The following is a 15,000-nucleotide window of genomic DNA, read 5'->3' on the forward strand; positions in this document are numbered from 1 at the left end:
CTGCGTTCACACACTGAACGTTTCAGATCGTTGTCACAGAGCTGAAGTACTCGGGTCCTTTACTGCAGTAAAAGTACTAACACCACACTAAAAACACAGCGCTGAAAACGTCACTACAGTAAAAGTAAGTCAGTATAACGAGGACAGTGTACTTCAAGTCTCAGCTGTAAAAACTGCTGACTGACAAGAGCAAGAATCACTTCATCCAAACCACGACGAGGCACTGAATCGCACACACACACACACACACACACACACACACACACACACACACACACACACACACACACACACACACACACACACACACACACACCTCCTTCCCATCAGCCCCTCTGAGCTCTGCTGCCTGGAAACGTGAGCTGAGTGCACATGCTGCAGGCGCACACACACACACACACACACACACACACACACACACACACACACACACACACACACACACACACACTAATTCTGTAGCTTGTTTTGTACGTGACAGGAATAACAGAGCAGTGAGACACTGAGGCTGTCCCTCTCTGTATTGTCTGTCCTGCACGTCTCCTCAGCTTTCATCTCCTGCCAAACACACACACATGCGTGCGCACGCGTGCGCACACGTGCGCGCACACACACATACACACACACTTTGTCAGGACTAATGAGGGAGTTGGCTGATTGGAGGAGGATCTGAAGCAGATCGTGTGTGTTCACTGCAGCTGAGCGTCCACCAACAACACACCGTGTGGACGCTTGTCTGTCCTCCACATCTGGTCTCATGTCTCCAGCTGTGAGGAGTTTCCACCTGCAGCCTCGACGAGTCTGCGGCTGTTCATCAGCTCATTGATTTAAAAAGACAATCTGCATCCAAAACATGAGACAGACATTTTCAGATTCACTGAGACTTTCTGAGGACGTCCGTCTGTCTGATGTCTGTGAACAAACGTCCAGAAATCTGCTCAGAAGTCTCAAAAAAGACTCTGCAGAACTTCCCTGACAAGCTTCATGTTTTCAACTTTTCTTCTTTTACAGCTAACAGCTAACAGGAGCTGCTAACAGCTAACTGCTAACACAAGCAGCTAACAGCTAATTCAGAAAGTTTAGCTAACTGTAAACGCTCAGGCTACTCATTGTCACCATGGCAACATTACACTTCCTGTTTACATCCCCCAAAGCATCATGGAATCTGTAGTTCAAAAACTTAAAACAAGGGGAAGACGAAGAATGAAGAAGACATGTTCACACTGTTGGTCAGGTGACCTCCTCCACGCTGGCGGCCATCTTTCTTTCTGAACAGCCGTTAGTTGACTCTGCGGGCTCTCACCTGAAGGGCAGGGGGCAGTGTCCGTCCTCCTCCCTGGGGGACTCCACCTCATGAGGGGGAAGGACGCTGACATCATCACTCTGCTCCAGATTCTCTGACATCATCATCACTGGCCCGAACGGTCTGAGGACAGAACAACGAAAGCAGCGGTGAAGCAGACTGACTCTTAGAAATGAGACTCGGCCGATCAGTTCATGTGTTCATCGCTTTAAAGCTGCAGCTGCTCGTCTTCAGCTCAGCTCTGAAGTGCAGTACTGGTACAGTAAATGTACTTTGTTACATTCCACTACTGCTGTAGTAGAGTTACTACCCCTGAGTGTGTGTGTGTGTGTGTGTGTGTGTGTGTGTGTGTGTGTGTGTGTGTGTGTGTGTGTGTGTGAGTGTTCAGAACTGATTCAGCTGAAAACAGAAAACTGCAGAAACAGATTGGATTTCATGTTTTTGTCACTTGGCAGTACTGCACAGAGTACTACAAGAGTGAGTACTCTCACATGAGACTCTGTGAGTGACAGGTTTAGGTGTCACACTGAATACCACGACTGTGTATCAGTGAATACTATGACTGTGTATCAGTGAATACTATGACTGTGTATCAGTGAATGATGTCTATCACTGATGTGTACTACACTGAGTCCTGGCTTAGTACTATGTTTGGATACTGCAGTACTCTCAGTGAGGTGTTGGAGGCCGTCCATGAGGGGATCTGATTGGTCGAAGGACTCGAGCTGCAGAGGAAACCTTTGATGTGAAGCTCTGACAACGATCCTGACACACGCACACACACACGCACACACGCACACACACACACAGCAGCGAGGGTCTTCTCTCCTCTGTTGCCATGGCAACTGCATAAAGGAGGCCGCTCAGATGGAGCATCTCGCTGCTCGTCTCGTCGGCTGAGCTCAGAACAGAAACACAGTTTTCTCACAGACACACAAACTGAAGGACGTCTGAGGACGAATCAGAGCGAAGGACGTCATGTGATCAACCTGATCAGCCTGATTCAGATCACAGATCAATGAGGAGCACGGACAGCAGCTCCATCCAAACATCCTTTGATCAATAGATCCAATCACTTCACACTGTCAACTGTTACACACTGACTGTTCACAGTGTGGTATTTATACTTTTACTCTGGTAAAGGATCCGAGTACTTACTGTACCACGAAAAAACACGGTGACCCGCTACTGTGATCAATGAGTCAATCAGTTCAATGAGGCCCTGCAGACAGTGACAACACAGACTGTACTGCATGCTGTACTTCACACTGTACTTCAGACTGTACTTCATGTTGTACTTCAGACTGTACTTCATGTTGTACTTCATGTTGTACTTCAAACTGTACTTCAGGCTGTACTTCATGCTGTACTTCATGTTGTACTTCAGACTGTACTTCATGTTGTACTTCAGACTGTACTTCATGTTGTACTTCAAACTGTACTTCAGACTGTACTTCATGTTGTACTTCATGTTGTACTTCAAACTGTACTTCAGGCTGTACTTCATGTTGTACTTCAGACTGTACTTCATGTTGTACTTCATGCTGTACTTCAGACTGTACTTCACACTGTACTTCAGGCTGTACCTCACACTGTACTTCAGACTGTACTTCATGTTGTACTTCATGCTGTACTTCAGGCTGTACTTCATGTTGTACTTCAGACTGTTCTTCACACTGTACTTCAGACTGTACTTCATGTTGTAGTTCATGTTGTACTTCAAACTGTACTTCAGGCTGTACTTCATGCTGTACTTCATGTTGTACTTCAGACTGTACTTCATGTTGTACTTCATGCTGTACTTCAGACTGTACTTCACACTGTACTTCAGGCTGTACTTCACACTGTACTTCAGACTGTACTTCATGTTGTACTTCATGCTGTACTTCAGGCTGTACTTAATGTTGTACTGTATGCTGTACTTCACACTGTACTTCATGTTGTACTTCAGACTGTACTTCATGCTGTACTTCAGACTGTACTTCATGTTGTACTTCATGTTGTACTTCATGCTGTACTTCATGTTGTACTTCAGGCTGTACCTCATGCTGTACTTCATGTTGTACTTCAGGCTGTACTTCATGCTGTACTTCACGTTGTACTTCATGCTGTACTTCACACTGTACTTCAGACTGTACTTTATGTTGTACTTCACACTGTACTTCAGGCTGTACTTCATGTTGTACTTCAGGCTGTACTGCATGCTGTACTTCACACTGTACTTCAGACTGTACTTCATGTTGTACTTCATGTTGTACTTCATGCTGTACTTCATGTTGTACTTCAGGCTGTACTTCATGCTGCACTTCATGTTGTACTTCATGTTGTACTTCATGCTGCACTTCATGTTGTACTTCATGTTGTACTTCATGCTGTACTTCATGTTGTACTTCAGGCTGTACTTCATGCTGTACTTCATGTTGTACTTCAGGCTGTACTTCATGCTGTACTTCATGTTGAACTTCAGGCTGAACTTCATGCTGTACTTCATGTTGTACTTCAGGCTGTACTTCATGCTGTACTTCATGTTGAACTTCAGGCTGTACTTCATGTTGTACTTCAGGCTGTACTTCATGTTGTACTTCAGACTGTACTTTATGCTGTACTTCATGTTGTACTTCATGTTGTACTTCATGCTGTACTTAATGTTGTACTTCATGTTGTACTTCAGGCTGTACTTCATGTTGTACTTCAGGCTGTACTTCATGCTGCACTTCATGTTGTACTTCATGCTGTACTTCATGTTTTACTTCAGGCTGTACTTCATGTTGAACTTCAGGCTGTACTTCATGCTGTACTTCATGTTGTACTTCAGGCTGTACTTCATGCTGTACTTCATGTTGTACTTCAGGCTGTACTTCATGCTGTACTTCATGTTGTACTTCATGTTGTACTTCACACTGTACTTCATGCTGTACTTCAGGCTGTACTTCATGCTGTACTTCATGTTGTACTTCATGTTGTACTTCAGGCTGTACTTCATGCTGTACTTCAGGCTGTACTTCATGCTGTACTTCAGGCTGTACTTCATGCTGTACTTCAGACTGTACTTCAGGCTGTACTTCATGTTTTACTTCAGACTGTACTTCATGCTGTACTTCATGCTGTACTTCAGGCTGCACTTCATGTTGTACTTCATGCTGTACTTCATGTTGAACTTCAGGCTGTACTTCATGTTGTACTTCATGCTGTACTTCATGTTGAACTTCAGGCTGTACTTCATGTTGTACTTCATGCTGTACTTCATGTTGAACTTCAGGCTGTACTTCAGGCTGTACTTCATGTTGTACTTCATGTTGTACTTCATGTTGAACTTCAGGCTGTACTTCATGCTGTACTTCATGCTGTACTTCATGTTGAACTTCAGGCTGTACTTCATGTTGTACTTCATGCTATACTTCATGTTGTACTTCATGTTTTACTTCAGGCTGTCCTTCATGCTGTACTTCAGACTGTACTTCAGGCTGTACTTCATGCTGTACTTCATGCTGTACTTCAGACTGTACTTCATGTTGTACTTCATGCTGTACTTCATGTTGAACTTCAGGCTGTACTTCAGGCTGTACTTCATGTTGAACTTCAGGCTGTACTTCATGCTGTACTTCATGCTGTACTTCAGACTGTACTTCATGCTGTACTTCAGACTGTACTTCATGTTGTACTTCATGCTGTACTTCATGTTGAACTTCAGGCTGTACTTCATGCTGTACTTCATGTTGTACTTCATGTTTTACTTCAGGCTGTCCTTCATGCTGTACTTCAGACTGTCACCCTCACATGTCCACATGTCCACATGTCCTCCCGTGAGACACGTCCTCGTGTCACCTCCTGCTTCGTGTCAGGATGGAGGCTGAAACCTTCATGTGAACAAACGTTGAAGACGTGATCACGAGACGACGATCTGAGGATGAGTCCACCAGCACGGACGTCTCTACCACAGTTGCCATGGCGACAAGCATGATCCTCTCTCCCTCCCCCTCCTCCTCCTCCTCGCCCTGGTTTCCATGGAGACGTGTGTTGGTTTCCTCTCGAAGGAGGCTCAGCACACTGATTCAATCAGGCACCTCGGGGAGGCGCCAGCTGGGAGCAGGACATCCCATAATGTCTGCGGGGGGAGGGGGGGGGCTGAGAGGGAAAACTGCTCCAACAAGACGCAGCTCCAACTTCTTGCTTCATCCACCAATCATTAATCAATCATCAGTTAATCAATCAGGGGGTCTTCAACCAGTGCTAGCAGCTCTGTGCAGCTAAATGCTAACAGCATGCTAACACGCTAACGAAGACAATGCTAACACGCTGATGTTTAGCACTGTGTGAGCATGCTAATGATAACACTGTGGCCTCATCCAACTCCTCCTGCGGTGGGAGTCTGGGTCTTGTGTTCTGGGTTTTCCTTGTGTCTGTCCAGGACACGTGTCCACCGTCTTCACCACAACGACAATCATGTACATGATTATTGGTTTGGATTATTGATCGCTGTGGTTGGTCGTCCTCAGTGAGCTCATCGTTACATTGAGGACCGCGGTCAAAGCGAGCCGTGATGAAGACGCTGTGATGCGGCTGAAAGCTCTGGACGACGTGGACCTTCAGGTGTCTGAGAAGTGACTCCTGAAACCAGACCATGAGCATGTTCCTGCTGGTCAGACGTCTCCACCGCAGCAGCATCCTCTTCATCGCCGTATGCAAACTGCAGGAAAATCATATTCCTCCAAAACCAGAAGTCAGCCTCACTTCCTGCGTCCACACACGACAACACCTGCAGCACCTGAGCACGTCACCTGAGCACGTCACCTGAGCAACCTGAGATGGAATGTAACTGAGTACATTTACAGTGTGCTTTGGTACTTTTACTGCAGTATAGGATGTGAATACTTCATGAGTGTGTGTGTGTGTGTGTGTGTGTGTGTGTGTGTGTGTGTGTGTGTGTGTGTGTGTGTGTGTGTGTGTGTGTGTGTGTGTGTGTGTGCTGGCATGATGTCACAGCTGATTTCTGATTTAAAGTCTCTCTCGGTCACATGTTTCCTCTCACGCAGCTGCAGTCTGCTGCCTGTTAGCTTAGCTTAGCATAAAGAGTGGAGGCGGAGGGAAACGGCTAGCCTGTGGCGCTCACTCTGCTGCTGTCAGTTAAACTGACAGGGAGTCAGTTTTTAGAGCCACAGCGACTCTGGACACAGACAGACTGACTGCTCTCAGATCAGCTCCGCACACACTCAGCTGAGGAGAAAACACTGAAACGTTCAAGACTTTGTCATCGATCAACGAGACGACCGAACGACTGCGTCAGAGTAACCGCACATTAACTAAGTACTGGAGGTACTTTACTGAGTACTTCTATGTAATGATACTTTTTACTCCACTTCGTTTACTTTAGTCACGTTGCAGATTCAGATTACTGACACAGAACAGTCTTTTTAACCTCTGTGGCTCAGGAGGCAGAGCGGTCGTCTGTCAATCAGGAGGTCGGTGGTTCGAATCCCGGCCTCAGCAGTCCACATGCCGAAGTGTCCTTGAGCAAGACACCGAACCCCAGACCTGGCCTGATGCTGGGCAGCAGTGTGTGAGTTCATGTGTACGTCGCTTTGGATGAAAGCGTCTGAAGTGACTGATGGTACTTGTACTTGTAATTAAAGTACTATATTACGATGTTTACTTTGGTAAACGAGTACTTCTTCCACCACTGCACAGCAGAATGTGGTATCATCTAGTCATATAAGTACACAAGTAAAAGTGGCAATACCACAAATTGTACTGTGTGTGAGTACAGCAGCTATTACCAGCAAAAAGGACTTCAAGTATCTAAAATGAGAGTACTCATTACACTATGGAGGCCCTGAAGGACACTATTCCTTCAGAGTAAAATTTACTGTCCTCAAGTTTTTCAATAGATGATCTTTGTCTTTTTTCTCATCTCGTTAGTTTGGTCCAACTTTATTAGTCGAGCTGTGAATGACAGCAGCTCCGATCAGACAGCATCTCAGCACTGTGATCTGTAATCAATACTTCATTGATTGATCACGTTACACATGAAGGAACCAGTAACGAAAGCTGTCAGATGAATGTGGTCCAGCACAAAGTACAACTATCTACTACAAACTACTACTATCAAAACTACTATAGCCAGTACTGCAACTAATACTACTGACAGACCTCACACTGCCTCTAAGATCAATAACAGTACTGCTGCTCCTGCTACTCGATTTCAGTGATAATACTTGTAGTTCCCGACACTATGAGGTACCAGCAGTACTACAGTGACGGTACCAGCAGTATTACAGTAACGGTACCAGCAGTACTACAGTGACGGTACCAGCAGTATTACAGTGACGGTACCAGCAGTACTACAGTGACGGTACCAGCAGTATTACAGTGACGGTACCAGCAGTACTACAGTGACGGTACCAGCAGTATTACAGTGACGGTACCAGCAGTACTACAGTGATGGTACCAGCAGTATTACAGTGACGGTACCAGCAGTACTACAGTGATGGTACCAGCAGCGCGTCCTCACACACATTCACGGGTTTATCCTACAGTCTCACCTCAGAGTACCGAGCCGTCTTCATTCAGGTCCGCTAGTGTCCAGCAGGGACTCTGTCTGTCCGCCTGTCCGGTGTCCGTCCGTCCGTCCGTCCGTCCGGCGCGGAGCTGCCGCTGCTGCTGAGAGACGAGCTGCGTCTGGTTCACACTGTTTAACAGAAGCAATACAGGAAGTGACACAAACTACACGTCAAAATAAAAGCATGTCAAACAGGAAGTATCAAAGTCTACATCTGAAATGACTCAAGCGTACATATAAAACACACACACACACACACACACACACACACACACACACACACACACACACTCTCTCTCTCTCTCTCTCTCTCTCTCTCTCTCTCTCTCTCTCTCTCCTGGTCTGCCCCCCCCCACTCCGCATGTTTTGTAAAAACATGTGACTAATTAAGGATTTCTTTATTTCTTAAAGCAGGTGTTCGGCAGCAGGTGACGTCAGGTGAGCTGGACTGATGAACACAAAGCTCACAGTGAAGCTGAGCAGCTTTCCGTCTGTCCACGTCCATGAGAGGAGACACCTCTGTGTCTGCAGGACTCAAGTGAACGTCCCCTTTAATCAGTCTGCAGCTGAGACGTTCCACGGCTGCAGCGCCACCCTGTGGCCCAACTGTCACATTACACGAGGACACCTGAGCATCTTTTAGAGCTGATGCTTTGACAGGAAGTCAGAAGTTACTACCTGATTTTTAGCCTTTATTTATTTCCACGTGTCATTAACAGTTAGCTGAGTTAGCCGTTAGCATCTCCTGTTAGAAGCTCTCCGTGATTCTGAAGAAAAGTTAGAAACTGCAGGTCTGATGATGTTCATGACATCAGGAGGAAGTCACACTGAGGCTGAAACATCACGTCTCTGTTCACTGAGAAGCTCCTGAACCAGCGCCACCTGCTGGCTTCACCGCAGAGGGACAGAAAGAGGCTGCAGAGACGACCACCAGGACGCTCTGCTGGGGTCTTTTCACCTGCTCTCAGTTCATTAAACTGTCGTTGACATGAGTGAAAGAGGCAAAGCTTCGACATCAGAAACACGCTGAACTGAATTTATTGTCATAGATGAAAGAAAAGCAGTAAAAGTTCAGAGAGGAGAAAGTGAAAAAAACATTTTCAGTTTAAGACTCAAAGTGTCCCCTGGCTTCACTCAGATAAGATAAGATAAGATAAGATAAGATAAGATAAGATAACTGAAGCAGTTTGTCACATTTACACCTTTCTGCTCTTTTCTTTGCTTTTAAACTCACTGCAGGAAGAATGTGGAAACTTTGGCGCCACCTGGTGCTCGATTTGGGAACGACTCACTCACCTGCTGCACCTTCACCAGCTGCAACACGAACATGAGCACGGAGCATCAACAGCCACCATCCAATAACAGAACCAGTGAGACGCGGCGTTCTGCACGATCAGTACTTTTACTTTGGGTACTTTGTGTATTTTGATGCCGATAATTTTGCAGTTTTAGAAAATTACTTGTACCAGTATTTGTACACTGTGGTATTAGTAGTGTTACTGGGCTTAATGAGCCAGTTTCTGGTCTGTGGGAGGAAGCCGGAGAAAACCCACGCATGCACGGGAAGAACATGCCGCCCGGGGATCGAACCAGCAACCTTCTTGCTGCAAGGCGCACTACCTGCTGTTCCACCGTGCAGCCCTATGTCTGTTGTATGTTGTTTAAAGTTCAGCGAATCAGCTCACACTGAATAAAACACGACACTCAGTTTTTCTGCTGGGCCTTGAAGGCATCACGAGGAGACGATGCCATGAGTACACAAAATGCTTGTTTCTGATTGGCTGGCAACATCATGTAACAGGACAACAAACAGATCAAGTGAGAAGCTTCATCAGGTCAAACTGCAGCTGAGTGGACTTAGTAACCGCTGCCTTTGATTGGACGATTTCCTGTGGATGAATGACCTTTAAATGTTTTCTCTCTCTGATGATCATCGATCAATAAATCGATAACATTTCCTTGGTTTATCTGTTCCAGAGGCTCCATGACGATGCCTCAACAGGTTCCTCATGAGGACACAGAATCCAGAGCAGCAGACACATGTTCAGACGTCCACATGCTTCTGTCCACAGAGAACATCAGAGGACACAGACTGACGCTCACGTTCTGACAGCAGATCAGTTCTCACCCGAGGTGTGACGAGTCTCTGAGTGTCCCTGAGTGTCTCCACGATGCTTCCAGAGAACGTCACAGAGACGCTTTTCTGTACTTTTGGACATTTGATGTCAGTGGACTTTGAGGACTTTGTAGAGGTCATGAACCAGAACCTAAAGGTCTCTTCAGAACACTCAGAAGGACCATGAAGACCAGTTTGACAGAACTCAGCAAAGACGTCACATCAACTTCATCGATGACCACGAGGACGTCTGGACATCAGGACAGAAAGAAGACTCTGGACCCCCCCCCAGTCGAAACCAGAGAAACGCCCCTGAGGGTCTGAACTGGTCCCTGTGTTTGTAAACTGGTGCCTGTGTTTGTAAACTGGTCCCTGTGTTTGTAAACTGGTCCCTGTGTTTGTAAACTGGTCCCTGTGTTTGTAAACTGGTCCCTGTGTTTGTAAACTGGTCCCTGTGTTTGTAAACTGGTCCCTGTGTTTGTAAACTGGTGCCTGTGTTTGTAAACTGGTCCCTGTGTTTGTAAACTGGTCCCTGTGTTTGTAAACTGGTGCCTGTGCAGGTGAAAAACTTCCTATCAGATGGTAAATTTACTGCTTTTAAACGGACTCTGAAAATGAATCAGGTTGATTTTTATTCGCTGACAAACTGAACAGAAGTGATGTCAGTGGCGGTTTTCGTAGCTGCTGCTGAATGAGCTTCAGGTGCTTCAGGTGTTTCAGGTGCTTCGGGGGAACAAATGAGGACACCGAGCTCGGGCGCTGTTCCACCAGCTACAGGTTTAATATCAGATCAACAACAGTAGAAAAACAGAGGCCGAGGCTACCAGACAAAAAGAAGAGTAGGAAATTGAACAGCATCCAACAGGCTCTTTAAAATAATTCCTCTGTACAGTATTTACACACACACACACACACACACACACACACACACACACACACACACACACACAGAGTACAGTACAGCTACACACTGAGGAGGAGGAGTCTGATGCTGGCGGTCAGCCTGCAGCATCAGTCCCAACGCTGCCCTCTGATTGGTCCGTCCTCCTCCGTCCACAGTATTTTTATTTCATGTGAAGCCGTGATGCTTCCAGGTGTGACGGCGTCTGACGGAGTCCAGGGGTCAGAGGTCACTGCGGATAAAGTCTGGGGGTCAGAGGGCGTTACAGAAACGTGCTGCAAAACAACACAACGAAGGCTCTGCAGACAGGAAGCCGCTGCCCCGTCCTTCCTCGACCGCAGCAGGACGCCATCATGACTCTGAACGCTCCCCCGGCGGCACCGCCGCCCGGAACGGTCTGACCCGCCCACCTCCAAAACCACAACAGCTGCTCCTCCAACCACCAGCGGCATCTCAACACGTCTCCACCCACCAGGTCCTCCGTGTCCTCAGTCTGTGAGTCAAAACCTGGGCTGCCCACCACCCGAGCACCACGGTACTGTCCGGAACCAGCAGGACCAGCAGGACCAGCAGGACCAGCAGGACCAGCATCAGGCCTTCAGTCCTCCTGAAGTCTCAGCAGTCCAGCGAGGGGTGGAGCAGCTGGCTGGACGTCCAGGCAGAGAAATCAAACGTACACAAACACCATTGAACTGATGTCGAAACAGAAACGTTTCCTCATGTGATCCGGTCACATGACTCCGGGCGGGGTGGAGGTGAGCCAGTCAGGTGTGCCTGCAGACAGGTGAGACGACATGATTGGTCAAGAGAAAATCACACGTTTACAGACACAACTTGTGTTTCAGCTTCTAAAGCCAAACGTTTGTCAAACCACGTTGGACTGATCTGTGATCAGTCTTCACCTCGTGTCTTCATACAGGTGATAATCGATACAGGTGAGCAGCGACACCTGACATGATGCCAGTTCACAGGACGACGATCACTCTACCTGTCTGGATTCATGCATTGAGTTCCTTCCGTACATGCAGCAGGTGTTTGTGGACAGACAGCTGAGCTTCAGCTGCAGTTAATCCACGAAACACACCAACGTTCACACGTTCACACATTCACACGTTCACACTGAAGCATCTACGCAGAGAACAGCTGTTTCTACTCTCCACAGTCACAACACTGACCGAGACAAACATCTCCACACTGCCTAAAGGTCCACCAGGTAGAGCTGCAGGCTGACAGAGGTCCACAGCAGAGGACAGCAGAGGACAGGAGGACACGCCAACAGCTGTGTGTGTGTGTGTGTGTGTGTGTGTGTGTGTGTGTGTGTGTGTGTGTGTGTGTGTGTTTGACTGTTTTTATAGCCGTCTCTGCTGCAGACGTGTGAGTCAAAGAGAAGACGAGAAGACTTTTAGTGGCACGAAGTTAAAATAAACTGAAGAGTTACAACATGAAGGCTGTGATGAAGAGGAGTGTGTGTGTGTGTGTGTGTGTGTGTGTGTGTGTGTGTGTGTGTGTGTGTGTGTGTGTGTGTGTGTGCGCGCGTGCGTGCGTCTCTTACCGTTCTCACCTCCGTGCGGGGGGGTACATGGACGGGGCGGACGCTTGCTGACTGGCGACGATGGCTGAGGAGGAGAGACCTGTGAGACAGAGACGGCCGTCAGACAGATCCAACATGGCGGACACGGCGTCCACACGTGAACGGCTCAGTGTGTCTGTTACTGTGTGAGCGCTGGACGCGGACATGGAGGACAGAGCCTCCACGTCAGGGAGTGAAATCAGCTTCCTGTGATGTCATCGGGGTTATCTCTGAGGGCTGACGTCAGTCTCACGTCTCACCTGCACGCCATCGATGCTGCACAACGAGCAGCACGCCGCCGCCGCAGCACCACGGAGAGAAACCTCAAACTACTACTCTAGAACCGGCCGGCAGAAGTGCCACAAACTGGAGGAGTGGAGGCGGGGGGGTCTAAAGAAGAGACGCCATGGAGGTGCATTATGGGAAATGTAGGATCCAGAGTCTGACAGTGAGAACATCTTTGATTTTGACCTTTTTAAAATCCAACCCGACCTCATGGAAGCAGGACAAACGGCCGGCGCGACTCTTTAAACTACAAAGAGATGAAAACTGAACGGCTCTGACGGTTTCGGCCCGTAGCTTCACTCTGACGTTTGTCTGAATATTGGACGTGTTTACGCACAGGAGAAGAGGACAGACGGATGTCTCACCTGAGGCGTAGGACAGGTCGTACTGTCCCGACAGCAGCGGGTATCCCAGGTGATGATGGGACGGCAGGATGCGTTGGGAGGGTGAGGATCGTGGCCGGTCTCCCTCTCTCTCCCGGTCTCTCTCTCGCTCCCTGTCTCGGTCTCTGTCCCGGTCGTGTGGGGTCTTGTCTTGGATGGACGGGGATTTGCTCTTGTACTGGCTGGCGTGCTGCTGCAGCAGGTCCAGAGCTTTGGCCTCGCCGGGCGGCTTCACCGTGGGACTGGACCTGGAGGGCTTCTCCCCCTCCTCCCCCGCCGCCACCTTTCCTCCGTACGAGGGGAAGGAGTAACCGGCCGGCAGGTACGAGCCTGAGGACAGAGACATGTCTGAGGGACGCTCATCTTACCCTCCGGCATCAGATTAAGACAAACAAACGCTCGTGTAAGACTGCCGTCGTCTGGATTCACAGAGACGTCCCTGATAATAAGTCCACACGTCAGCTGTGAGACGTTCACAGGCTGCTGGTTTCTGGAGTTTCAGGCTGAGGCCAGCTTTGACTCCTCTGCAAAAACGACTGATTTATCTGATCTACTGACACTAATCTGAAAGAGATGAGAGGGGAGGACGCTCAATGTGACAATCAATGTGTTGATCACGCTCCGTTTAGCAGATTGTTTAGTCCAGAAAACATCACCTGCTTAGTGTGACAAACAGTTAAAAAAAGACAAAGTGAATGTTTCACTTCTGTCCTTTCTGCTTCAGAAATGAAAAACAATTCACGGAAAAGTTCAATAAAAATGGAAATCAATCTTAAATCTGTGTGTCCAGAGCTGCAGTCAGGGTGCCGTTAGCCTAGCTTAGCATACAGACTAGACACACCTGTAGAAGCTCACTGTGTAACGGGTTAGATTGGATTCATTTACATATAAAACGATGTAGGCGGGGCTTCCTGTCAGAACAGCCTCTCATTGGACCGTCGTGCAGTGACTGATCTTAAAAACTGTTGGCAAATAGATCATTTTGAACTTCAGACAGAGCGAGGCTAGCTGTGTCCCCTGCTTCCAGTCTTTATGCTAAGCTAAGCTAAGCTAAGCTAAGCTAGCCACGTCATGTCTCCATGTCTGTCCTGGACACACAGACGTGAGACAGACAGAAATCTGAGCACCTCCCTCTCAGAAAGAGAGCGAACAGGCATGTTTTCTGCTGCTCGACTGATGTGTTGACTCTGGTTCTGTGTTCCTGGACTCCTGTTGGGTGAAATAAAGGTTGTTTGAATCGTCGGCACACCTGTGCACCCTCGTCTTCTTACCTGGGTAGTTCTGCATCATGACGGAGGGCATGCCTCTGTAGCCGGGGTGGGTGGGCTCGTAGCCATGGCTGTAGGCGTAGGGTCCGTGCATGTAGGGCATGTAGCCCTGGTGCTGGGCCAAGGGGGAGGAGAACTGCATGTGGGGGGGGCGAGCCTCCTTCCCTCCCCCCCGGTGCTCCTCTGGAGGCAGCTGAGTCCTGATCTCCACCCCTTCCTTGGCCTCCTCTTTCTGGAGGCCCTCCTTTGTCCGCTGCCTGTCCTCCTTCCCTTTCCTGTCGCGCTCTCTCTCCCTGTCGTCCTTCCACCTGTCGTCCTCCTGCGGTTTAGGAGCTTCTGAATATTTGTTCGGGTAGACGTATGGCCACAAGCGCGAGTCCGGCTCCTGCAGAGAGGAAGAAGACATGTTCATGAAGGCTGGCGGTGGTGATACCTGACGAAGATGAGCTAAAACAACAGTGTCCACTGGATCCAGCTGCGTCACGGCTGCCAGAGACAACCTGCTGCCATGAGCGCTGTGGTGACGTCCACTGCACAGTTCACACAGATGCTGGTTAAAGTTTAACTGACGTGAGATCAGCTGATCAGTTCTGTGGAGAACTGTCATCCCTCTGTTGA

At 48.2% G+C, this 15,000-nt stretch overlaps 3 protein-coding genes across 4 annotated transcripts in view; all 3 read right to left on the minus strand.

Moving 5' to 3' along the window:
• LOC139337446 (GRAM domain-containing protein 2A) overlaps positions 1 to 8,097 on the minus strand; it is a 17,691-nt gene extending 9,594 nt beyond the window's left edge. Inside the window, exons 1-2 of the mRNA XM_070972022.1 lie at positions 7,843 to 8,097; positions 1,304 to 1,426 (exon numbers count right to left, since the gene is read on the minus strand). Coding sequence (XP_070828123.1) covers positions 1,304 to 1,410 — 107 coding nt within the window. The 5' untranslated portion in view covers positions 1,411 to 1,426; positions 7,843 to 8,097. The remainder of the gene's footprint in view (positions 1 to 1,303; positions 1,427 to 7,842) is intronic.
• LOC139338062 (dynein heavy chain-like) lies at positions 2,433 to 3,962 on the minus strand. The gene is made up of 2 exons (XM_070972962.1): positions 3,694 to 3,962; positions 2,433 to 3,603 (listed from the first exon to the last, which is right to left on the minus strand). The coding sequence occupies exons 1-2, from the start codon at positions 3,960 to 3,962 to the stop codon at positions 2,433 to 2,435; spliced, it is 1,440 nt and encodes a 479-aa protein (XP_070829063.1).
• A 2,630-nt stretch (positions 8,098 to 10,727) lies between the features above and the next one.
• The window catches only part of znf609a (zinc finger protein 609a), a 36,090-nt gene continuing 31,817 nt past the window's right edge, over positions 10,728 to 15,000 (minus strand). Inside the window, exons 6-9 of one of the 2 annotated variants that reach the window (XM_070972384.1) lie at positions 14,386 to 14,767; positions 13,097 to 13,444; positions 12,429 to 12,507; positions 10,728 to 11,650 (exon numbers count right to left, since the gene is read on the minus strand). In XM_070972384.1, coding sequence (XP_070828485.1) covers positions 12,434 to 12,507; positions 13,097 to 13,444; positions 14,386 to 14,767 — 804 coding nt within the window. In that variant the 3' untranslated portion in view covers positions 10,728 to 11,650; positions 12,429 to 12,433. The remainder of the gene's footprint in view (positions 11,651 to 12,428; positions 12,508 to 13,096; positions 13,445 to 14,385; positions 14,768 to 15,000) is intronic. The other variant, XM_070972383.1, reaches the window with a different exon arrangement.

This window comes from Chaetodon trifascialis, chromosome 10 (assembly GCF_039877785.1).
Source record: "Chaetodon trifascialis isolate fChaTrf1 chromosome 10, fChaTrf1.hap1, whole genome shotgun sequence".
NCBI lineage: Eukaryota > Metazoa > Chordata > Actinopteri > Chaetodontiformes > Chaetodontidae > Chaetodon > Chaetodon trifascialis.

Bases quoted from the DNA above. Each gene is read 5' to 3' on its own strand.
- LOC139338062 (XM_070972962.1), bottom strand. From the start codon at position 3,962: ATGAAGTACAACATTAAGTACAGCATGAAGTACAACATGAAGTACAAC. The intron at 3,604-3,693 runs GTACAACATGAA...CATGAAGTGCAG, and splicing joins AGCATGAAGTACAGCCTGAA to CATGAAGTACAGCCTGAAGT.